Genomic DNA, 24,367 nt, shown 5'->3' on the forward strand with positions numbered 1-24,367 from the left:
AAGATGCAATTGGTGATAACCATTGAACCTCCCGTGTACATGAGACAAACAAAGTGACCGAAAAACAACACAAACTGTTTATTGAAAAATCAATCTTTCGATATAGAGAGAAAAGACAAACATTGACTAGTAAGACAACTTGTTCACATGAAATTCAAAACTCACCCGCTAAATAACCCAAGCACAAAAACTAAGCTCACAAACCAGCCTTGATAGAAAAATTGAAAAAAAATATATAGCTAGAATTAAAAGGAAAAAAAAAAAAAAAAAAGAAAGATGATAAGAATCAAAACCTTCTGGACCTTAGGCAATGTGTATAACTCAACATGCCTAATTGAAGCATCGCTGTCATCACGGGCAGGTGTCGAGGGATAGATTTTTCGTGAGCGAGATGAGAGAACCCATCCTCATCCCACCAGATTCAACATCGATGTTTCTCCCTCCACCATTCATATGCTTCTGCAAAATGTGGTTAGTGTGGTTAGTGGGGTTAGACCAAAATTAATTAACTGCAAGTTTTCTGCACGAATGTCACGATTAATGAAAACAAACGAAAGTGAACATTTGCTTTTTTTTTCATTTACTTTATGTCGAGTGTCACCAAAGCATTGTTAAGTTTAGGGAAATCATGTATCTACAAGTACAATATGTAATAGAATACCATACAGTTGAAAATAGTCATTTGAAAAAACCAACACAGCTCGTAAACTCAATAAAGTAGACGTCGTGCTAAAATGCATTAGACAAAGAAAGGAAAACTTACAGTGATATCACCATTATCGTAATTTTCCATTTTCAAAGTTGCCGGTTTATTGCTCCTTTTGGCTTGCAGAGACTTCTCCCGATTTTCATAGAATGTAAAGTCATCTAGCAAAGACGTTTTAGCTGTGTAACTTTTAAAAATGTTCAGCATTTCCAAACCTTGCTTGAGGCCAATCTGAAAATTATAATACAAGTTAAAACACTCTTAATTCAATCATGCCATAACAATGAAACAGAGAACATCCATCAGGGCAAACAAGGAAAACGAGGTTGTCATGTTTCACGGAAAAATACTGCTGCCGATGAGATAAAAAATAAATATAGTACCTCCTGAGTGTCCCGGGTAAAAGTTACTGGTCTGTTGTCATTGTTTTCAAGGATAATGTGCCGCAACTTAGAGTTCGGTATGTCCTTTATTACATGCCACTTTACTGGGAAGAACCCACTCCACTTGTCAACTTGCCAGAAATCCATATCTTTATTAAAATCTACCTGTCCAATCATCTCAGCTACACCAACAAACTGTCCACTTCCGTTTACCTGAGAACAATAATAAAAGTTCAATCTAAAATGCAAGACCTGGGAAACGAGACACTATAACCCAAAAATCAAGAGAAATTGCATATATCAAACTCACTGAGAAGAAGAGGAAGATGGGACACTGAGTGCTGGTCTGCCTCAATTTCAATTCCACATCATGAAATGTTGCATCTAGTTTCTTATTGCCATTGGGAGTGCTGGCCCAAACATCATATTTAATGGACTTATGGACATCGTCTTCACTGTAAGACTTGATGACATAAAACTTTGCTTTTTCATAATCAGTCTGAAAATCTGGCAAGTTATATTTATCTCTACGGACACTAATTCCTAGTTCTTCCTCCTCAATTGGTGAGTCTAACAGAGAAATCTTGTTGTGGGACCTTGGACCACGTGTCAACTCAGCTGAGGATTCAAAATCTTCATTCCTGTTATATTTTTCCCTCAACTTGAAACTATCATTTCCATTCACAATTCTTCCATTAGATTTGTAGTATGTTTGACCAGTAGGAGGAAACAAACCATATTTCTGGTTGGTAAATGATGAGAATCTTCCAGCTGGTGGGTATCCCTTCAAAACACCCGCTGAGAAATCATTACCCAGATGAGGAATCTGTGGATTTAAATTTATACCAACAATTTAGATGGTTCTGGTTATATATCAGCAAATAAATTTGGAAGTTACTGAACCAAAGTTGCAGAAATTCTGTTCCGAACCTTGTTTAGTGACTTGCTAGGTTGTGTAGGGAGAGGCTTGGAAAACTTGGTTGGGCCATTGGCTTTAGTCGATATAAAACCATTTGACCTAGATAAAGCAGTTGATGCATGTCCAGCCTTTACATTTCCAAAACCAGCATTTGCTGCAGTCGAGACGTTTCCACCAAATGTTGTGTCCCAGGAATAACAAGGCGCAGCTTCTGATCCATATGAAACAGGTGGTTGCATATATCCTGAGGAAGGATAATACTGTTGTTGGCCAACACCTTGCCCGTCCGCTCCCATCAGAGTTCCTGGGGCATATGGGTTATAGCTGGGAAGGTAATACACCATTGAACCATTGTCTGACTGCGCACCATGGAACAGTAATTAAGAAAAAGAAGAAATTGCATGCTCAATTAGAAATGATCACATTCATGAATAAATTAAGCATACTAGACCCAATTGAAACAGCTAAAAGATGAGCATACCGTATGTGAACCATTAGCATGCAGATAACCGTGATCATCCATCTGCGTAAACGATCCAGTATATCCTGCACCCCAAAAAACCCAGAATTTGAGTACTAAAATGAATCTAAGTCACAGAAATAACATGTACTTTGACTAAAGCACAGTTTAGACAAACCAAACTACATTAAGCACTCTTCTAGAAGTGTATTCACGTCTTTTATTCCACATTTGACACAGGGTTTCATGTTTTTGACGAAAAATACAGCTTTAGTATCTCAACAACATAATCCTTATTGCACTTTTCATGATGGATTTCATGTTTGAACTGTATACTCATGCTAATTGCCTAGTTGCAATCCTTACAAATAGATAGATGGATTGCATAACACATAAACCTTTAGTAACAGCAGCAAAGTTTTCATTGAAAAAACAAATTTTATTGCTCAAAGGGAATCACCACTCAAAAATAATCAAAATACAATAAGACTAAACGTGCAAAAGATGATAATAAAGATCTTACGTTGCTTAGGTGCATAAAGAAGAACTTCTTTCTTCCCAAGTAAATTAACAGCTTTAGTAGAACTCTATTACATAAATAAACTATGGAAAGTCAGACCAAACACAAAGTACCATTTTGACATCTAACCTGGGTAATAATAATTGTAACAGCTAGTAGGTGGATAGTAAGCACCATGCTCTCCAACTGAGACTTGATCGGTCTCACCTTTGATGCTAGAGGTGGCATCCAATAAAGGAGACATTAACTTTGAATCAGATGGTATTCCGTCTTTCCCAGAAACCTGCAAGAGAAATACATAGAGAAGAACAGAAATGAGAATATTATAGTTGAGGCCGAACCTTCAACATTATCTAAAACACAACCCATGTCCAAATATAAACATCACAACTTGCAATCTAAAAAAAATCAAAACTTTAAGGATACAATAAAAAACACATGCAAAATTGGTATTGGAATACAAAATCCAATCAATAAAGAAACAATCAAAACGGCTAGAATTAAAGGACAGGGAGGGGGCAGAAAGCAGGGACAGATACAGAAAAAATGAAACATCAGGTAAAGAAAGGATTTACATACCACTTCTTGCTCACTCAATCCAGTAACAGGATCTGCCTTCAATACAGTGGATACAGGCTCCACTGGAAACAGATAGTCAAGAAAAACATCAGATGTTTGCCCATCCAAAATAAAATTTTCCATTAATTACGCAAAAATTGATATCAATCGGGTCAATCATATTAAATAGAACTTCAAGCAAATCATTACATAGATGCATAAACTGTAGCAAAACGAAATCATGATATTTTAGTAAGGAAAATTTGACTGCAACACAACAATTCATGGAATTTTCTACCATGAAAGCACATATCTACAGCTTCCGAAAATTATTTACCCCCAACACTCAATTCAATCATTTAAAACAAACCCAAAAATTATTTAACCTAAAAACCCTGCAAATATGATTGTCTACTAAAACTTGAAGCAAATTCCAGTAAAGACTAAGAGTTAGTCAATAATTACCTTTCTCAATTTTCTTTTCGCCCGCCATTACCAATCCTTGAAACCCAATTCAGCCTAGAACCGAACAACAAAGAAGGAAAAAAAGAGGAGGAAAATAGGGGTTAGTAAGGTGTAATAGCACTATTATCTTCCTAGGGTTTATAAGCCTCACAGCAGTGTGACCCTAACTGGTTAAACTTTCAAATTAAAGAAATATATTAATTCTAATTAAAAATTCACTATGAACTTAACCCTTAAGTTATCCTTTTTTTTTTTACAAAATTTGACCAGTATTTCAAAAGAGATTTGAAAAATAAGAGGGGCAACTTATGCAACATGCGTAAATTAGCAAATCCATGAATTAGGTCGTGAAAAAGATTTGATTTTTCCCTTGGAAAACACTAGATTCCATTTTCCCTTCTGATAGGGACATCTGGGTCATCTTCCTTTTTTCTAAAAAAAAAAAATTGAAAGCTTCACCAAAAAATAAATTAAAAAATATAGGAAGCGGAAAAATATGAGGACAAATTAATTAGACTTTTCAAAACAAAATCTCAACCCTGAGATATTTTTCAAACGCATTTGAAATTCTTCTTCCGCAAGATTTGTTGATTTGATGAAATCAATGCAAGAAAAGAAGAGGAAATTTTAAAATTGAAAAACTCGTTTCCTTTTTTCCCAAGAAAATCTCTCTGGTTTCAACGATACTACAAGCAAAAAAATTCAAACAAAAATATACCAAACTAGGAAAAAAAAATAGAAGCAGAAAGGGGGATTCATAGTCGATTTTCACGTACAACGCAAGAACTGAAAAAGTAAAAGTTGAAATTTGAAATTTTAATTTAATTTTCATACAAAAAACAAGAAGCTTCTACCAATCAAAACAGCGAACGAAAGCGTTTCGAAGAACCAAAAATTTGATTTAAATGAACAAAAAACTCAAAAAGTAAGAAGAGAAACGCACCTAAGAAACGCGGATCGAAACGAGTGACGCCGATCTGCTGCGATAAAAGGAAGAACCGCTTCTGCGATTCGAATTCTAGAGAGGAGAGAGAGAGAGAGAGGTGTGAGACGAGTGTGCGACTGTAGAAGAAGAAGTGAGGGGAACCGGCACTGACGCACTGTGTGGTGTAAGCCCTTAAGAAATAATGGAATGATCGAGGGTCACGATTAGTTCCTAGTTCTTTGAAGAAGGTTTTGGAGCCGTTGGATTAGTGTGGTCAAAAAAGCGGGTGCCGACGTTTTGGGAAGGGCTTTCTCATTTAATTTCCCGTTGTTTGTTTGTTTGGAGGGGATTTGAAAATTTGTTACTTCGGGTCGGTTTTATGTTTTATGATTTGTTTTGCTCATTGTCCTCCGCTCCGTTTTTAGCAAATAGTTTGAGCACATGACTTTTCGGGTCGGTTTTATGTTTTATGATTTGTTTTGCTCGCTGTCCTCCACTCCGTTTTTAGCAAATAGTTTGAGCACATGACTTTTCACAATCGCATTTTAAGCCTCGTTTAAAAATGTTTTCAAAATGATTAAAATTTAAAAGTATTATCAGTGTAAATGTTTTAAATCAAATTTTAGTAATAATCTAAATGAATACATAAAAACCACTGTAAATGCTTCATGCAAGCACTTAATGTCACATCCCGGTCCAGGCACCCATCACATCCTGTACTTGATTCCACCATAGCATGATATTGTCCGCTTTGGGCCCTGACCAAACTGACACACCCTGACCGAAATCAAGGCGTGTTGGCCGTCACGTGAGGGTGACATAGTCATGTGCATAGTGCGGAAGTGAAAGATAATAATAAAAGTACGAATAAATAAAAATCAAACTACTAAATAAACTAGTTAATGTAACACACTAGTGTGAGACTAAGTGGGATAAACATAATCAGAGCACAGAAAGCCTAAGTGCAGTCCAGAAGAACGAATACTAATTACACAACACCCAAAGGTGATCCTACATTTGTGATGTTCTGTCAAAACCACCGTCAAATCGTTGTGAGCCACCAAAGCGCTTCTAACTAGAACCTGGAGGGGCGTAAAACAGAAAATGTGAGTGGGCAAAAACAAAGCTTTTCAAAATCATTTCATTATCAAAAGTTCTAACTCATCGCCGTAAAACCTGTATAGTTTCCCAGAAAATAGAATATACACATATATCGAAAACATGTTCAGAAATATGCCATGTCGAATGCCTCCACATAAATGTAAGTAACCTAGGTAATGTCAATCAATGCAAGTAACATGTCAGCCGGAGTCACCTAACGTGACCTGTATGGCTGAATCTAAAGCTCAAATCTCCAACTCACTAACTATACCTGCATACGAGTCGGAACCACTTAAAGTGGTTTGTATAGCAGGACTGGGAGTAAATAAATACGCTCAAACACTACGATCACCTGAAGACTGGGCGAATAATCGCGAGTCACCTACGAGTTGGAACCACCTATAATGGTCTGTACAACGGGATTGTGCACCTAACTTGGATCCAAGATGAGCGTGTGGTGCGGGAGGTGAACATCACGTGAAGGACTATGCCCTACTCTGGACGGGAGCACTAACACCGGAGGTGCAGGTTATGAGTTCTTTATGCATCTTGCATAACCACTAATTCACAATCATAAACCATAAACTTAACCTGTGTGTCCGCAGCACTAAACATACATATATGCAACTACTAATGCATAAATAAATAGGCAAACGTTATGCATGGCATTTAAAACATATAACCATTCCATTTCATTTTCTGGGAAAAACCACAAGTATATAGGTATATACGGAAAACCAAAAGCCCACTCACTGGTATGTGGAAGGGTTGTAACCCCCTTGCCTCGAGTGATTGCGCTCGTCCTTAGGATAGGTCTCACCTATATGCGAAACAACTATAAAAATTGTTATCCATTGCCGCGTATTGATGATTTGTTTGATCAGCTTCGAGGTGGCGGTTAGGGAATTCGTCAGTTTTGGTTACGCGTGGGGGTGCGTAGGTCCGTGCACTCACCGGCGTGTGGGGTCTCGAAAAATTATTTTAAAAATATGAGGATGTTCGTGAGGTTGAGTAGATCACGTTGGTGTATTCACACACCCCATTTGAGCATTGTATGAGAAGTTATTACCTAGTTTTGACAAAGCTTTTCAAAATCATTTTATTATCAAAAGTTCTAACCCCTCGCTATAAAACCTGTATAATTTCCCAGAAAATAGAATATACACATATATCGAAAACATGTTCAGAAATATGCCATGTCAAATGCCTCCACATAAAATGTAAGTAATCCTGGTAATGTCAATCAATGCAAGTAACATGTCAGTCGGAGTCACCTAACGTGACCTGTAAGGCTGAATCTAGAGCTCAAATCCCCAACTCACTAACTATACCTGCACACGAGTCAGAACCACCTAAAGTGGTTTGTATGACAAGACTGGGTGTAAATAAATATGCTCAAATGCTACGATCACGTGAAAACTGAGCGAATAATCGCGGGTCACCTACGAGTCAGAACCACCTATAGTGGTCTGTACGACAAGACTGTGCACCTAACTTGGATCCAAGATGAGCGTGTGGTGCGAGAAGTGAACATCACGTGAAGGACGGTGCCCTACTCTAGGCGGGAGCACTAACATTGGGGTGCAAGTTATGAGCTCTCTATGCATCTCACATAACCACTAATTCACAATCATAAACCATAAACTTACCTGGCACTTACCTGTGCGTCCGCAACACTAAACATACATATATGCAACTACTAATGCATAAATAAATAGGCAAACGCTATGCATGGCATTTAAAACATATAAGCATTCAATTTCATTTTCTGGAAAAAAACCACAAGTATATAGGTATATACGGAAAACCAAAAGCCCACTCACATTTTCTGTTTTGCGTCCCTCCAGGTTCTAGTTAGAAGCGCTTTGGTGGCTCACGAGGACTTGACGGTGGTTTTGACATAACATCACAAATGTAGGATCACCTTTAGGTGTTGTGTAATTAGTATTCGTTCTTCTGGACTGCACTTAGGCTTTCTGTGCTCTGATTATGTTTATCCCACTTAGTCTCACACTAGTGTGTTACTTTAACTAGTTTATTTGGTAGTTTGATTTTTATTTATTAGTACTTTTATTATTATCTTTTGCTTTCGCACTGTTCACATGGCGACGTCACTCTCATGTGACGGCCAGCACGCCTTGATTTCGGTCGGGATGTGTCACTTAATGTGTTGTTAGAATCTAAAATCAATTTGAATAAAAGCGCTTTTATTCATTTTAAAAACACTTCCAAATGAACACTTAGTGTTCGTTAATTGCATTTATTTTAAAATTTGAATGTATGATACATGTACTTTAACGTTTTATACAAATTAGATGGGGGGTGGTTGTTTGGATTTGAAAAACATGACATGATGGGGGGTGGTTGTTTGGATTTGAAAAACATGACATGAAGATAACAAGAGTGGAAAAGTACGGAAATGAAAGACACTATAAAATGACGATAAATGTCAGAAAAACAACCATTAACTCTCAAATAGCAAACTAAGATGACATTTGTAGGTGGAGCACAAGAAGGTGGGAGCTTTTTGTTTTTTTTTAAACAAACGATAGTATCTACTAAGGGGGAGGGGTGGGCTTGGCCTAACAATGAGCTAACAATAATGTGGTTCAAATTCTCCTTTGGCGAGAATCGAACCTAAGACCTCTCTCATACAATTGAAGAGGAATACCCCTAGACCGTAGTACTAAATGGCAAGAAGGTGGGAGTTCTAGAGGAGAATGAGGAGTTTATTCTCTCTAACCCCTAAAGAGAGAAGTTCTTGCTTTTCCACATCTTTCGGCTTTATTTTCTGTATTTATTTTGCTTATTTTATGTATGTCTCCCGTCTAATTGATGGACACATATTCTTTCACTTGATCTCGTGTCACTTAATACTACAGTTTAAAGATATTTCTCTTCACTTATTAGTGAGATATTTCATATCCAAATCTCGGAGATCGTAAATTCAGTACCAACTTTCTCAGTGTTATCGTGCCTCCCTTCCTACCAATTATCTGACTAATATCAGTACAAAAAATAAACAAGGAGATCCATCACCCTCGTTCTACTTGAATCTCTAACAAAAACTCTCCCCCATTTTATCTAAATTTATAGCAGAAATAAATGTGTCACAGAGAAGGGATCGTAGTAAACATGTCGTGCATATGCTGTAATACGATACAAAAGAGTGGCCCATTAAGTTTGCATGCTCTTAGTTGCCCAACTACAATTTTACAATATTTAGGCCTGAAAAGGCCCAACTTTATCATCCTCCCTCCATAACGCTATCTAATCCTTCTCCCAAATTTATTTGATTTGCCTAGCAAATCCCCTTGATAAATCAAAAGAAAGAACCTACTTTCACATATAGCACGGCTAGCTTCAACAAAATCAAGCCACTCTAAGACCATATATATATATATATATTAAACTCCAAAAAATGATGGAGAAAAAAAAAACATGATCGTTTCTTATTAAACCAAAGTATCTTGTTTGAACTTGGGACATTTTCCGTTTTTATCGACATTCTTGGATTTTTGGGAAGTGGCTAAAGACGAGGACGACTGAAAGGATTCGGGAGAGTGACGAGGAAACTCCGATAGCATCTGAACGACTTCTCTCATCGTTGGCCTTTCGACGCTGTTTTCTTGGATGCAAAGCATTGCAATGAAGAACATGTGCATTACCTCATCTTTGGGCAGAGATATTGTAAGCCTATGATCAACAATATTTGTAACGTCCTCTTTGCGACAATTCGTTGCTTTCTTCGACCACTGCACAATGTCCACGCCTTCACCGAACTCGCCCACCGGCCGACGCCCTGTCAGAAGCTCTAACAGCACAACTCCAAAGCTATATACATCGCTCTTCTCGTCCACCCTCAGTGTGTATGCATACTCTGCAACACATGCATGCATATATAACAAGCATCAGTACCAAAACTCGGAAAGAAAATAAACCCACAAAAAAGGGGCTAGGGCCCAAATTTGAAACAAAGCAAAAAGTAGGGCAGAAAAATAAAAAAGTGAATGGATTGATGCGAGTTGCAAGGGGGAGAACCGAAAGGAAAGCAAAGCAGTCGGGGCTTTCAACGGGCAGTGGTGGCCTATATATATAATAAACATGTATGTATATAATTTAAATGGGCGTGCATGTCCGGTTGGCTTTCACGACAGTCAAGTGCTGTTGGATTAGACATCACTGTCAGACTTCTGTCCTGTGTTGTGTATTGTGTGTCATTGTCAGATTGACCTCACAGAGTACAGATTCTGATATCAGACCGAGAGAGCGGATGATAGGTTTCACGTCAACCGGTTTTACAATCGGGTAGCGTTTTATTATATTAATATAACGAGATGTGTCAAAATTTATATATATAGTATAATTTTATTAAAAATAAATGATAACAAAGTGATGAACTCGTTTCATATAAATTTTTCTTTAAGATACGGCACTGTATATATATATATATATAATGAGTACATTTTTGTTCATCATTATTTAGTATAGTATATGCTCGCTACCTTATTTATTATTATTAGATGAGTTTGAATTTTGAGATTTGTGCTTATTCACTACACAAATCTCGAAATTCAAACTTATCTAACGATGATAAATAGGCTGGTGAGCATATACCCCACTAATGGTGGTGAATAAAAATACTCCCTAATACTAAACAGTGGACCTCAGAATAAGGAGTAGTCTGGCACAGAATTTAGGAGAGGAGAGGAGAGAGGCAGTTTGTGTGTTTTGTGTTACCAAGAAAATTCCATGCATAATGATCTTATTTGTTTCTTCCTCTCTCTCTCTCTCTCTCTCTCTCTCTCTCTCTCTCTCTCTCTCTCTCTCTCTCTCTCTCTCTCTCTCTCTCTCTCTCTCTCTCTCTCGACGGTGGACACAGATCGGGGTGGTTTATAGACATGCCATATTTTAGTTTTCTTTTTCTTTTCTCCCTTTGGTTCAGGTCAAGTGCAAGGAGATATGTGTGTGTCATGGTTTTTTCTAGGGTTTCGTGTGTACTGGTACTACATGCATATAGATTTTTCATGGGAGGGACTTCGAGAGATTGTGCAGGTGCAGGCCTTGTGATACTATAGGAATCACATTTACCAATTAAAGGTATTAGGAATCCGAATCACACAACTCAAAAATCAATAAACAAAAGAAAAATAAGGAATAAGAAAATGATTTACACTCTTCTTTTCGTTTTATATAATCTTGTTTAATTATGTATATTATTTTCTTTTGATTTATTTATTAATAATTAAAAAAAAAATTATACGTATTTGGCTAAAAAATGTGTGTGAAAATCAACTCCATAAGAAATATAGTAAATGAACTTAGGTTTTCTTCTTCATCGTTTTTTTATTTTATTTTTTTTATGTTAGAAGATGTCTCAAGATGCAATTCCCCTCCCCTTTTAATTAAGTATTTAAAGAATAACACCTAAATGGACCCAAAATTTAGACCAAAAAAAAAAAATTAAATAAAAAATAAAAGGACCCAAACTAACACCTTAAGTTCTCAACCAAGAAAACAAACTAATGCCTTACATGATTACACTGGTATGTATATTCTTTATGGTCATGATCAAGTCCAAATAATAAAGGAAAAGTAAAGATTTTTGCATAAGAAATCATGTCCAATTAAAAAAAATGTAAAACATTAACAAAAATGATTTTATAAAATCCAAAAAACTGTATTTTTGGACCAATACTTAAGCATTGAAAGCTGACGACTATGATTGTCTAATGATGGGGCCCACAATTTTGACAAGAGCAAAAATTCACATATTAACTAACTTAACTACCAATGTAGTACCAACTTTGGTCAATGCATCGATACATTAGACAACTGAATTTGCATAGCAATCTTTCGTTATAAACAAACCTAGGAATAAAATCATAGTAAAGTAAAATTGATATAGAAGAAGAAACAATTAACATACCTGGTGCAATGTAGCCATAAGAGCCTGCAATTGCAGACATGCATTGAGACGTACCCCCATCCATCAAGAACTTGGCAAGCCCGAAATCCGCAACGTGCGCTTCAAAGCTCGAATTGAGCAAAATGTTGTTCGATTTCACGTCCCGGTGAAGAATCAATGGAGAACAATCATGGTGAAGGTAACACAAGCCTTTGGCAGCTTCAATTGCAATTTTGTACCTCAGATTCCACCCCAAGAAACCTCCCTTCTTCCCATGCAGTGCCTCTCCCAAGCTTCCGTTTCTCATGTACTCGTAAACAAGCAGATTGGTCTCCTTGTTAGAACAAAATGCCAGCAGCCTCACAATGTTTCTATGCCGAATGTTGCCTAACGTTTGGATTTCGGCTTTGAAGCCATGATCGTGGCTATTCGGTCCAAAACCAAGTAGCTTTTTCACTGCAATTTCAACCCCATTCGGCATTTTTCCATGGTAAACAATCCCTGCTCCCCCTCTTCCAATCACATTCCCGTCCATCACGCATTCGAGGATGTCAGCAATTGTGAATTCCAGCTTCTGGAATGCAGTTATTTTCCATGAATCAGAACCGTTTCTTTTGAATGATTTGGCCTTGATGATAGCAGCCGCAGCGAACACAAGTGAGCATACTAGCAGGCCTAATGCAAAGATTAGCTTGAAATCCCTGTGGGTTTTTTGGGGTGTGCTTGTGATTGTGGTGAAGTTACAAGGGTTATTTAAGAAAAAGCCGCAAAGGTGGGGATTTCCGGCGAAAGCAGAAGCATTAAAGAAAGCGAACTGCCCTGATTCTGGTAGTTTTCCAGAGAAATTATTGAAGGAAAAATCAGCAATTGTGAGGCTCTTCATGGTTCCTATTGATTTGGGAATGTTTTGGTTCAAGTGGTTTCTCGATATGTTCAAGTAATTCAGGATGTGAACGTTGGAAATTTCTGGTGGGATGGAGCCGGACAGGTTGTTCTGGCTCATGTCGAGGTAAGTGAGACGGAAACAGTTTCCGATTTCTGGTGGGATTTCGCCAGAGAGCAAATTTCTGCTAAGATCAAGCTTTAGTACTTGATGGAGTTGGCCTATTGAAGGTGGGATTGGACCGGAGAATTGATTTCTGCTAAGTAGGAGGATTTGGAGGGAAGAGAAATTTGAAAGCGAAAATGGTAGAGGACCGGATAGGAGATTGTCCGACAGATTAAGCTGGCCTAATTTCACTGGCTGCGACGAGCTATTAGCATTCTCCGACAACATGCCAGATAGGTAATTGTTTTGCAACTCTGCTAAATTCAGCAGAGGCAAATAAATTAAGCCATTTGGTATGCTACCGTTTAGGTAATTCTGCCCCAACCTCACTCTAGTGAGACTAGAACATGTCCCCAAGCCTTGAGGGATTGGACCGAAAAGAAAGTTTTTCAAGAGAATTAGTATTCTTAGCTGATTGGATGAACACAAGTTTGGTGGGATTTTGCCGGTGAGCTTGTTCGAGGACAAATCGAGCAGTTGAAGCTTCCCATTCTGGCCAAGTTTCTGCGGGATGATCCCGGTGAAGTTGTTCATCCACAGCCCGAGTGTTTCCAAATTAGGCAAGTCTGCGACGTAGTCTGGAATCGAGCCATGCAATCTGTTCATGAAGAGGTTGAAAAGCTTGAGCTGTTTGAGAGTGGAAAACTCAAATGGGATTTCACCAGTAAGTGCATTGTTGGAGAGATCAAGATTGACCAAGTTTGTCAAGTTGCCCAGATGCCTTGGAATTGAACCTGAAAGAAGATTGATGTACAAGTAAAGCGTGTCGAGTGCCTTCAAATTCCCCAGCTCGCGGGGAATTCGCCCGTCCAGTTCACAGCTCGAGAGATCCATGTGAACCATATTGACCAATTTTCCAAATTCCTTTGGAATCCCACCTTCAAAAACATTGTAATATCCCAAGTACAGCTCTCTCAAGTTAGTGAGGTTGCCCAACTCACCCGGAATTTCGCCAATGAGATCATTGCCGGCAAGTGACAAGTATTCCAAGCTGACTAAATTCCCATAAGATTTTGGGATTTTCCCACTGAAAAAATTGCCTCCAAGTTCCAAGAACCTGAGCTTGTTCAAGCTCAAAATCCCAAGTGGAAGAGGAGCAGTGAAGTTGTTGTTATAAGCATCAAACACTTCCAAATTGGCAATGCCTGAGTAGTTCCAATCCAGTCCTCCACTGAATTGGTTGTTGGATATGTTGAGGAACTGAAGGCTTGTGAGATTGGCAATGGCAATGCTGCCAGTGAAGTTGTTTCCTGCAAGAGAAAGGTCGGTGAGGCAGTCGAGGCCTGAAACCAGTGGAGATACAGAGCCGGATAGACTGAAATCTGTTAAGTCCACTGCAACAACTCTTCCTCTATTGCACCGAACTCCGATCCACAAACAAACTGATCGTGGAGACGAAGAATTCCAAGTGCTTAAGGCCGGTTTGGGGAATTGGAAGCCTTGCTTGAGAGTGACTAAAACATGAAAATCACTGACCAAGGAAGAAGCAAAACAAGATGTGCCAACAAGATAGAAAAATGTCAAGACAATAAAGGGGAAGACCATCATGCATGTGTGTTATTGTTTCCTGGAAAATAGTCAAGAAAATAGGTGTTGCAAGTATTCGAAGAGAAGATGGAGGGATTTAAGCATTTGAGATTTTCCGATAAAGGACAGGAAAGTAGGAGGAATCTGAGAAAAATGAAGTGAGTATGGGGTTAAGGAATCAAACATCTTCTTTCACAAAGAGTCTTCAAATACAAGGAAGAAGTAAGCCTTTGCTTTTCTCCTTTTTGTCTCTTTATTTTCTGTTCTTTTCTCTTCTCTCAGAGAAGAGAGGAAGTTTGAAATTCTGGTAAGCTAGGAGCCTTCTTCAGACAAAGCAAAGATGGAAAAAGCAGGAAGAAAAAGGATAGAAGAAGGTTTGTTGAAAACTTTTTATTTTTGAGAAAAAAAATATGAGAACAAATGAAATATAAGAGCCGTTGGATAACAAATTTAAAGTTAATATTTGGGAAGGAAAGGAAAAGTTCATGAGATGATGCTCTCTCTTTCTTTATTATATGACAAAAATGCCCTTTAGCTTTAATCAAAGGGGATGTGCTATGCTAGCTCTTTATTGCTTTGAATGAGAGTGGTGGTGATGGAGCTGCATTTTCAATTCAATCATTGAAAATGGTAACATTATCTCGAAGCTTTTGGTAAATGACTGTATTTTTCAAAATCTATATGATGATGTAGTTGTGAGAAAGAAAAAAGAAAGGTGATAGGGAAGAAATATTCCTCAAAGTTGCAATGTGTGAGTGAAAATCGAGGTTATAGCAATGAAGAAATACGTACAAATAAAATCGATTATGAGTTTTTAATCAACAATGAAAGTGAGAGAAAACTAAATCATGGTCTTATACATAAATTATTGAATGTTTAGAATTAGGTACAAGAATGTTTGCATAAATAACTTTCGTATGATTTCCACAAAGCAATTGATATGGTACAGCTAGGTAGCATCTTTTGTTCTTCATGATCATGTCATAAAATTTATGTTTGCAGGAATTGTAAAGAAAGCATATAAAGACTTATTCGATCGATCATGCATGGAGGACCCATCAAATAGTAAATATAATACATATGATAGCAACCATGCATGCTTGCCTCATCATGTCATGACAATCTGTAAGCATCACAGTGTGCGTGCTTCATCAGTCTGCAGGCATAATTGCACATAGATAATTTTCTTAATAATGCATGTGGTTTAACATCTTAGTAAATATGGTGTTGGATTCTACCTATGTATTCTGGATTTAAAGTTTTTACATTTTTTAAACGATTGTAATAGTGTTTCGAACCCCACCCTCAACAATAATAATTAAAAATAAATAAATAAATTAGAAAAAAAAAAAAAACACCACAACAACTATAAGTCAAGCCTTAGAAAAACAGTTTATAAAAAAATAATAATAACTAAACAGAAAAAATAAAAATAGGGAGTGGTAATTTCCCATATGTAGCGTAATGTATAAGTCGAGAGTCCTTTGATCATTCTTGAGTTGGAAACATGTGCCTGCTGCAACATGTACAGTGGATAGTAAGAAGTAAAAGATGATGATTATTAATATATGATTACTATGTTTGTTTGAATGATCAATATATAATTACGTTTGTTGTGTGAATATGTAGGCTGCATGGAATAAGGAACCAGTGCAGTGGAAGCTTTTACTGTGCAATGCAGCAACAGCAGCTTTATTCCGTTCGATCTCCTTCCTTGCCCTACACAGCCGGCCAGCCGGGACCAACTCTCTATGTACAATGTAAGATCGATGGCGGTAGTATATTTAAGTATTTCTTAGAAGATGGAACAGTCTTAAAGAGAGGGCTCAAAAGTAAAAGCAGATATATAGACATGCTCAATCTGCTTTTTGATCTTCCACTTCAGAAGAAAAACAAATAACGAAGAAAGAAAAGAGAAAAAATAATAATAATAATAATACTCCCCCCCCCCCCCTCTCTCTCTCTTCCCCCTTGGCCAAATTCACACGGAAAAGAGTGTTCTTGTGTTAACTTGAACAAACTCTCTCTATCTCTAAAGAAAAATCCATGGCCCTTCATACATGGGAAAGAGTGCTCTTGTAGCAACAAGAACTCTCTCACTCTCTCTCTCTCACACACACATATACAAAGTCGTAGGGTTTTGTCATGCAAATGCAAGTACTGTAGTGGTTGGCTTGGATCCATACTATGATACTCCCATGGCAAGGAAGGAGTAATTGGGTGGAAGAGTGTGCTCTTTTTGAGGAGTCTCAATCTGTCTTATTGAAAGGCAGGCCTGCCATTTTTAGGGGTCACTGTCTTTGTGGCCTTGGCTAATAAACCCTAATGTGGTTACTCACTGTACTGCTTAGTAATAGCATAATTGGGATACGAGTCTCAAGTAGTTAGTTAAACCCCAAGAGGGAACGTACTTCAACTTTGTCTAAACATTTCTATTTGATGTGAATTATGCAAACAGCCAAGAGAAGGATTGGATTGGTAATCAAAGATTTACACAATATTGAGATACTATTTTGTGATCAGTCGTCCCTTCGTATGCAACAAGTTCTAGTCCACAGGACCATTAGTTATCATATCGGGTGCATCACATTGTTAAAATTTTTCATAAATGGTATGAGGTATTATTTTGGAGGGGAACTCCAGAATCCAAAGAGTGTGCGAGTCAAAGAAATGTTTCACGTCCGAAATTTATATAAAAGCCTTATAAGTTATATGAATTAAGCCATTTTTTCGTATTGCCACTTAGTTTTTAATTAGGTGGAAACTCAACTTCAATCATGGTATTAAAGAATGTTTATTCACATGTTGAATCTGAATTCCAATGGCTAGGTGATCTTAAAAAACACCGAAGTGTTGGACAGAAATTTGCATGATACAAGTAACTATAGCCTAGAAAGAAGCAGACATTTCTCAAAGTCATGCAATTAAAATTGTCTGTCTCTGAGCCTCTCACAAATTCATATCAATTGTGATGGAGTATGTAAGAATGTGAATAAATGTTAAACATCGAAAATTTACAAAATTTTGCAGGGCCTATAAGAAGTTGGGTGATCTTATTAACTATTGGGTTTTGGGTGGATCATCAAAGAAGTTTGTTACTAAGTTGATTAAGAACATTCACCTTTGCACATGAGGTCTAATCTTCAGTTCTCCTTTCCCACAAATCACTTGTGTAAAAATACTCAAATGTAACTGTCACATCCCGGCCCAGGCCCCCACCACATCCCGGGCTCAACTCCATCGTAGCACTATATTGTTCTCTTTGGGCCCCCACCACACTCTCACTATTTTGTTTCTGGGAACTCACACGAGAACTTCCCAGTGGGTCACCCATCATGGGATTGCTCTCGCGCACTACTCGCTTAACTTCGGAGTTCCCATGGAACCTGAAGTCAGTGAGCTCCCAAAAGGCCTTGTGCTAGGTAGAGATGAGAATATACATATAAGGCTTACATAATCCACTCCCCTTGACGATGTGGGATGTTATAGTAACTATCTACAATCACGTGTTTATTTTTCACCTAATTTCTTAACTAGGTGTGGTCAATTATGTATAAATTTTTTTTTTCGTATTAGGTGTAACAAATTATATATAAACATATTTTTTCCTCTCTTGAGAATAGAGATAAATAGATGGTTAATTAGTTTTGCTATACAAATAATAAGTAAACAATGTGGGACTGCAAAGTTTTTTATATTGACTTCACATTGCACTACCAAAATGCCCAAAAGAGAGAACCATATTCTCCTCTCCTTTTGGCAATTGGGACAATTTTGTTTTTCTGACTACTGATTCGAGCTAAAAGAATGTACATATGTTCTATATACTATATTGGCTTAAAAAAAAAATTAAATAAACTGTTAATTTTTCAAGCAAAGCGATTCCTTCGAATATATTGTAAAATATGTGTAGAAAATATATTGTAAAAAAACTCACAAATAAGCAAAACAGATAGCCAAAGGTCAAGACTGAGTGCGAGTAAAGAGATACCACTTACGTGGTTCGACAGCGTCACTTTGTATCCATGTTCATGGGAAAGGAAGATTGCAAGTAATTTCTGCAATCTCAATCTCACAACCATATACAATATATAGAACCAATTGATCTACTTCGAAATAATTAATTAGTAAAGAAAAGGAGATTAAGAAGATCAATAATGCAATTTGATATTATTGTTGACACAATCTCTAATATATGTCTTATCATTTTATAGATGGCTCACATGTATTAAAAAAGTTACTACTGTCCACACATCATTTTTTACTTCACACACATCTTTATCAATTTCCGGCCGTCGGATAGAATGAATTGAAGAATATCAATGACAAAAATTAACAAAGGTGTGCGAGAAATAAAAATAAGTATTAAAAAGTAAAAATAGATATGTGAATAGCACTATCCTTAAAAAATGTATCAACAATGATGTTACTCTGATCATATTTCATAAATTGCCAGCAAACGATCTCAAAAAGTAATTAAATATAAAGAGTAAATGGGTTAGGGGAACTAAAGGAGGACAACCATACAAATTGGTGCCAAATGGGATTAAACAAGGTTATACAAGAGAGACAACATGATTACAATCTCACGTATGAAATCAATGTTGAGACGGAAAGAACATTATTGTCCTTTGACTAGAAAGGAATCAATATTTGACGCTGCAACCCTTTAATCAATATTTGCTTTCCTCAAAAGATAGGGGTTTGAGTTTACTTAAAGGAGAAAGGAATCATCCTTGTAAATAAGGTGGCAAATAAAAGGTGTCCTTGTAATTTAACGGATAAAAAGAATAAAGAGAAAGAGAGACACTGTGCTATACCTCTCTTTCAACGTTAATTATGATGCATTTTAAAGGATAAAAACATTATGCTTCACATGAAAGAAAAAATTAATGCATATGATATGGATATTGTTAACGTGAATATCTGGATGACCTGGTTCCACTCTTGCTATGAATCAAAATCTATGAGAATCCAAACCAGTAGTACTTATGGGAAATATCAAAGATCAGCCAATATTATCAATGTTTAGCTTTAATTTTTATGCTACACAAGATCCATTCATTAAATCATTTTACACATCAAATATTTAATGACGAAATTAATATTTACAAAATTATCATGCGTCAATTGAACGAATATATTTTTTGTATTGACAACGATGGGTATAACAGTTAATTGATGGGGAATCCGTTACCCGATGGGTATAGTTATGGATAATACTCGATGGTTAATTAACGGTTATAGATATGGTTAATTTTCGTGGTTATGATGATGGATATATCATTTCCATCCCTAAACTGAATCGTTGACATCCCTATATATTGTAATTAGGGGTGCAACTTGAGTTGAGTCAATTTGAATCTGCCAATGCTTAACCCGATTTCAAACCCGATCAAGAGGGTTAAAATGAAGTAAAAGCCTGCCCAAACCTAACCCGACATCAACCTGATTATTTATTGGGTTGGCTTGGGTTGATGATTTGCCCGTCCATGTTAACCCAAACCCAATCGATTTCTAGCCCGAATAGTTACAAGTTTGGGAGGGCTATACTTGAAGTTTGTTGTTTCATTTGAACAATGAATGATTGTGTTGATTTGACGTTTCTTTTGGTTAAAACATTGGTATTGTCTATGTAAATTTGAATTTTAAATATTTTTGACGTTATTTAGTTCAAAATATGAGATTTATCTTATAAAACAATGTGTTACAATATTGAAATTGATAACGTTGGGTATACCCGAACCCATCCCAGGTAAGCTCGAGCCAATTTAAACCCGAACGCGAATAAACTCGCATGAACCCGAACCCAACCCAAACCCGAATTAGGAATGTTGAGTTAGAGTTGGGCTGATCATCTAACTCACCCGAGTTGCACCCCTAATTGTAATAAGCCCAAGGTTTCTCTCCTTTTCATGTAATATCCATATACAAGCATATATACAAAACTACTGCAGTGGGCGTAGCCGGTTATAGGAGAACAACATTATTGCTAGCTCATCGTGAGGTTAAGCCCACCCCTTTATTCTTAGTGTAGATAATATTGTTTGTTAAAAAAAAAAAAATAGTCTTGTAGTTGTAACAAAGCTAAGTCTATTAATTTAGCGAATATTAAAGGGTGTCATTAAATAATTAATAAGTTAATAATTTATTAATTTATCGATTAATTCATAACTTATTGTTTTATCAAGGTGTTCTTTATTTTCTTAAGTTTTCTACATCATATTTCATTTCTTGTTTTACGAATTAATAGTTTTACATATTTGTTTAACCAAGTAGAATTTATGAATCTATTCATTTTTTTCCAAAAATAGATAATATTGTTCAGTGTACTACATAATTCATTCTATGAACATATAACCAAGCAAAAGCACTATGTATCAGGTGTGAGGATGTGAAGGTAAAAAAGTCTCACATTGGTGAAAAGAGAATGGTTGAAAACTGTTAGCGCACAAAATTTGCAGGTTAACAAATTAAGATAATAAGCCCTTAGAGGGTTCGAAGTACAAAATGAAATTATTTGGACCCAAAGGTTTAAGTGGTTCACTCTTCAAAATTAGGCTACATCCACTATGGTACTTGGATTCATATTGATATTAAGACTAAAATGGCGCTTGGCGAATAAAAATACTCTCACCCTTTCAGTCGTCCGACCTCCATTTAGGTCTTTACCCTTTTATATAGGCCCTCAACGAACCCCTCAGCTTTAAGTCTTCCCACTTGGCATTTAATGCACCACTTACTTAGCCTAGAGTGCTGACATCTTTTCCCTTTTCAATCCTGACATTCAGCTGTAAAGTGATTGGTGCTTAGCTTGAATAGCGTGTCCTGTCATGATAGTACAAGCTGAGTACTTCGCTCAGTCTTGGTTATCCAACCCCGCCTACTCGAGCATCGTTCCGATTGCCTTTACGTCTTGTCCTAAGCCTCTGTCATTGAATCATGGTTGTCATGCGACGTGATTGGCATCTGGATAGACCTGTCTTTTGAGAACTAGTGCCATAAAGTTGTCAGTCTGTTCACGTGCCCATAGTAGTTATGAGCCTTCATGTGTTCCCATGCTAGATTGATGGGCCATCGGCTGTTTTGCTCAGACATATCATCTTCTAAGCACTTTGGGCCTTGGTCTTCTCGATCTTTCTTGGGCCTTCTAGCTAGGGCTTTCGTCTTGGCCTACACCACTATTTGGGCTCAAAAGTGCCCTGCATTAACAAAAACACTTTTGGTGAAAATGTTTTTGAAACCAATACTTAGTAAAAATACAAGTAAATCCTGAAGAAAAAAAAAAAAAAAAGATATTTAGTACCCTGCCTAAACCCTAGACGCTAAATGTTGTACAAATATACATATGCACAACCGGACATTCAAAATTTGATTACCAAAAAACTCTAACGAGCCATCGACCATGTAAATTACGGGTTTTTTTTTCAAGCTAAAACGATATTTGTATTAGATGTAAAACCAACACACGATGCACGGTGGGAATGCAGGTAACCTAACTGAATGGAGATGTAATGAAATAGGTACAAATAAATACATAGTCCTCCAACTACATTCATAATCTTACACTATTTATGCAAGGAAATAGAGATATAAGCATTTGGTCCAATATCTTAATAGATAGGGTGTTAGGTTTCTACTATTGCATCCCGTGTTCAAAACTCTTCCGCCCTTCAATAATAATAATTTAAAAAAAAACATTCATAATCTTACACTCTTTCCGCAAGAGGGGGGAAGGAACATAAAAGTATATTCCTTTAATTATATCCAACAAGGATATCTTGTAACCTCAAAAGAAGAAGCACAACATAAACATACATAACAAGACAAACAATTTACGTACGCTAAATTTTGCTTAACCATCTCAAGCACATGCAAGCAACAATATGCATTTCACATAAATATAATTCTTCAAAACCTTTGTCCTACATATATATATATTAATTTTTTTCTTGCAATTGTTTAATCTGAGATTAGCCTTTGATGTTTGATGGTTTATTAACTAATTAATCAAGATCAGACAATAATATCAAGGCCCTGACCCAGCAAGCAACTAAGATTGTGTAGCTAGGACATAGCAATTTCTTTATAATATATGCAAGATTATGTTCAAGTTTTTGTTTCATTCATAGCATGAAAAAGCTTCTTAACTTATTTGAAAGACATACGCATGCAAAGCAACGCCTAAATCTGAAAATTCTTGTCTTTATCTGATTATCTCTTTATTTTCTTTATAAAGGTTTTGCTTTAGTCTGTAGTTTTATCGAGAACAGTACTTCCAGGAGCAACATCAGTTGGAGGGTTTTTCGTTTTGACTAACTAAAGCGTGTATGACTGCATGTGTAAAATACACACACATTATAAAACTACAAATAATATTTTATGAATTGAAACCAAAGAGACACTACAAATTGTCAAGAAGGATACAAAATCTGAAGAGATCACATCTTAACTAACTTGCTATTCTACGAGATACAAAACATCATATTTATAAGAAGAAAAAAACTAAAGCAAACCCTAATCCCTGAAGAGCAAAAAATCACAAACTTAACGAGCAAAGAATCTAATCCTTAACCCACAAGAAAATCAATAAAAAACAATAATATTAAAACTAATTTTCCAACAAAGAGAGACCAAACAATTGAACACAAGATAAATGCATAGCAGGCACTTTTAGGCAAACCATAATGTAGAAAACCATATTTGATTGAGATCGATATAGATTATGTGTGTGTGTGTGTGTGTGTGTGTATACGTGGGTAACAGTTGGAACTCCAATCATCACCGGCGTCCTCCACTGGCTAGCCCGATGTCGTTTCTTCCTTTCAAGGTGCAACAGCAATGGAGGATGGGAGGTATGATAGAGAGGGCGGGAGGGCATGAGAGTCGCAATGACAACAAAATATATCCAACGCGAGGCTACATAGCGTGTTAGGGTTAAGTTTTGTTTCATTTTTTTTTTATAACAAACAATATTATCTACGCTAGCCTTAGCCACATATGAGCTAGCAATAATGTAATTTAAATTCGTTTTTGTCGAGAATCGAACCAAAATCTTCTCATTTACAAATAAAGAAGAATAATAATACTAAGTGGCAAGTTTTGTTCTATTTTATACAAGCACGATTCTATTAATATGTGGATCAAATTATTATTTTTTATAAATTACCCAACTTTTAGCTTGATTAATTTTGAAATGGCCTCAATCTTTAAAAATATTTCAAATAAATACATAACACGTGGAAGATATCGGTTAGGTCACGAACATTGAAGGTGGTGTGACCAAAATATACTTAATCACATGTGCGGATTTTCTCTGACACCTCATCTATGATGCTTTTAATCCCCAAAGCTGTAATATGTTTTTGCTAAACAAATTTAGAGTTGTGTCATTGCTTAATGTTTGTGACTAAAGGAGCAATTTGAATAGGAATATCCAATTTCGATCGATTCTAAGCCAAAATATTCCATTGAATTCAAATCCAAAACCAAAGTTCCGATTCTGAAACTAGAAATGAAATGCGTTTATGATACTTTTTAGATTTGAACTGAAAACATGCATTTCCGAAACTGTTCATCATGATCAAAATTATCCAACAAGAAGTGAGCAAATGAATGCATGTTATAGTTCTTGATAAATGACTAGGTAACATTATAGTGTTATTAGTGACGTTGATCACTTATGGATTAGCAGCATAATGCCAATTGCCAAAATAATATATCTTATCTTACAACAGGTCAAGGTTTTATTAATCAATTAAGCATTGGCTATATATAGCACAAGCCATGAAGTTTACTGTATATTTTGATGGCTATTTAATAATGTGAGGTTTAAATTGATAATTCT

At 36.6% G+C, this 24,367-nt stretch overlaps 2 protein-coding genes across 4 annotated transcripts; both read right to left on the reverse strand.

Moving 5' to 3' along the window:
- On the reverse strand, positions 1–5,110 carry LOC137743835 (YTH domain-containing protein ECT1-like). 3 transcript variants are annotated; one of them, XM_068483778.1, is made up of 10 exons: positions 4,955–5,110; positions 4,012–4,065; positions 3,568–3,629; positions 3,196–3,271; positions 2,490–2,554; positions 2,020–2,367; positions 1,400–1,915; positions 1,090–1,302; positions 764–937; positions 1–459 (listed from the first exon to the last, which is right to left on the reverse strand). In XM_068483778.1, the coding sequence occupies exons 2-10, from the start codon at positions 4,037–4,039 to the stop codon at positions 352–354; spliced, it is 1,590 nt and encodes a 529-aa protein (XP_068339879.1). In that variant the 5' UTR covers positions 4,040–4,065; positions 4,955–5,110; the 3' UTR covers positions 1–351. The 3 variants fall into 3 exon arrangements, with proteins under 3 accessions (XP_068339879.1, XP_068339873.1, XP_068339887.1); XM_068483772.1 differs by having other exon boundaries at positions 2–459; positions 3,118–3,271; positions 4,955–5,109; XM_068483786.1 differs by lacking the exon at positions 4,012–4,065 and having other exon boundaries at positions 2–459; positions 3,118–3,271; positions 4,955–5,109.
- A 4,276-nt stretch (positions 5,111–9,386) lies between these two features.
- On the reverse strand, positions 9,387–14,670 carry LOC137715408 (leucine-rich repeat receptor-like serine/threonine-protein kinase BAM3). The gene is made up of 2 exons (XM_068454736.1): positions 11,967–14,670; positions 9,387–9,917 (listed from the first exon to the last, which is right to left on the reverse strand). The coding sequence occupies exons 1-2, from the start codon at positions 14,539–14,541 to the stop codon at positions 9,493–9,495; spliced, it is 3,000 nt and encodes a 999-aa protein (XP_068310837.1). The 5' UTR covers positions 14,542–14,670; the 3' UTR covers positions 9,387–9,492.
- Between the last annotated feature and the right edge of the window lie 9,697 nt (positions 14,671–24,367).

Source organism: Pyrus communis, chromosome 1 (genome assembly GCF_963583255.1).
Source record: "Pyrus communis chromosome 1, drPyrComm1.1, whole genome shotgun sequence".
Taxonomy (NCBI): Eukaryota; Viridiplantae; Streptophyta; class Magnoliopsida; order Rosales; family Rosaceae; genus Pyrus; species Pyrus communis.

Bases quoted from the DNA above. Each gene is read 5' to 3' on its own strand.
- LOC137743835 (XM_068483772.1), bottom strand. From the start codon at position 4,039: ATGGCGGGCGAAAAGAAAATTGAGAAAG. The intron at 1,916-2,019 runs GTTCGGAACAGA...TTAAATCCACAG, and splicing joins CTAGCAAGTCACTAAACAAG to ATTCCTCATCTGGGTAATGA. The intron at 1,303-1,399 runs GTGAGTTTGATA...TATTGTTCTCAG, and splicing joins CCATCTTCCTCTTCTTCTCA to GTAAACGGAAGTGGACAGTT.
- LOC137715408 (XM_068454736.1), bottom strand. From the start codon at position 14,541: ATGATGGTCTTCCCCTTTATTGTCTTGACATTTTTCTATCTTGTTGGC. The intron at 9,918-11,966 runs GTATGTTAATTG...CATGTGTTGCAG, and splicing joins TTATGGCTACATTGCACCAG to AGTATGCATACACACTGAGG.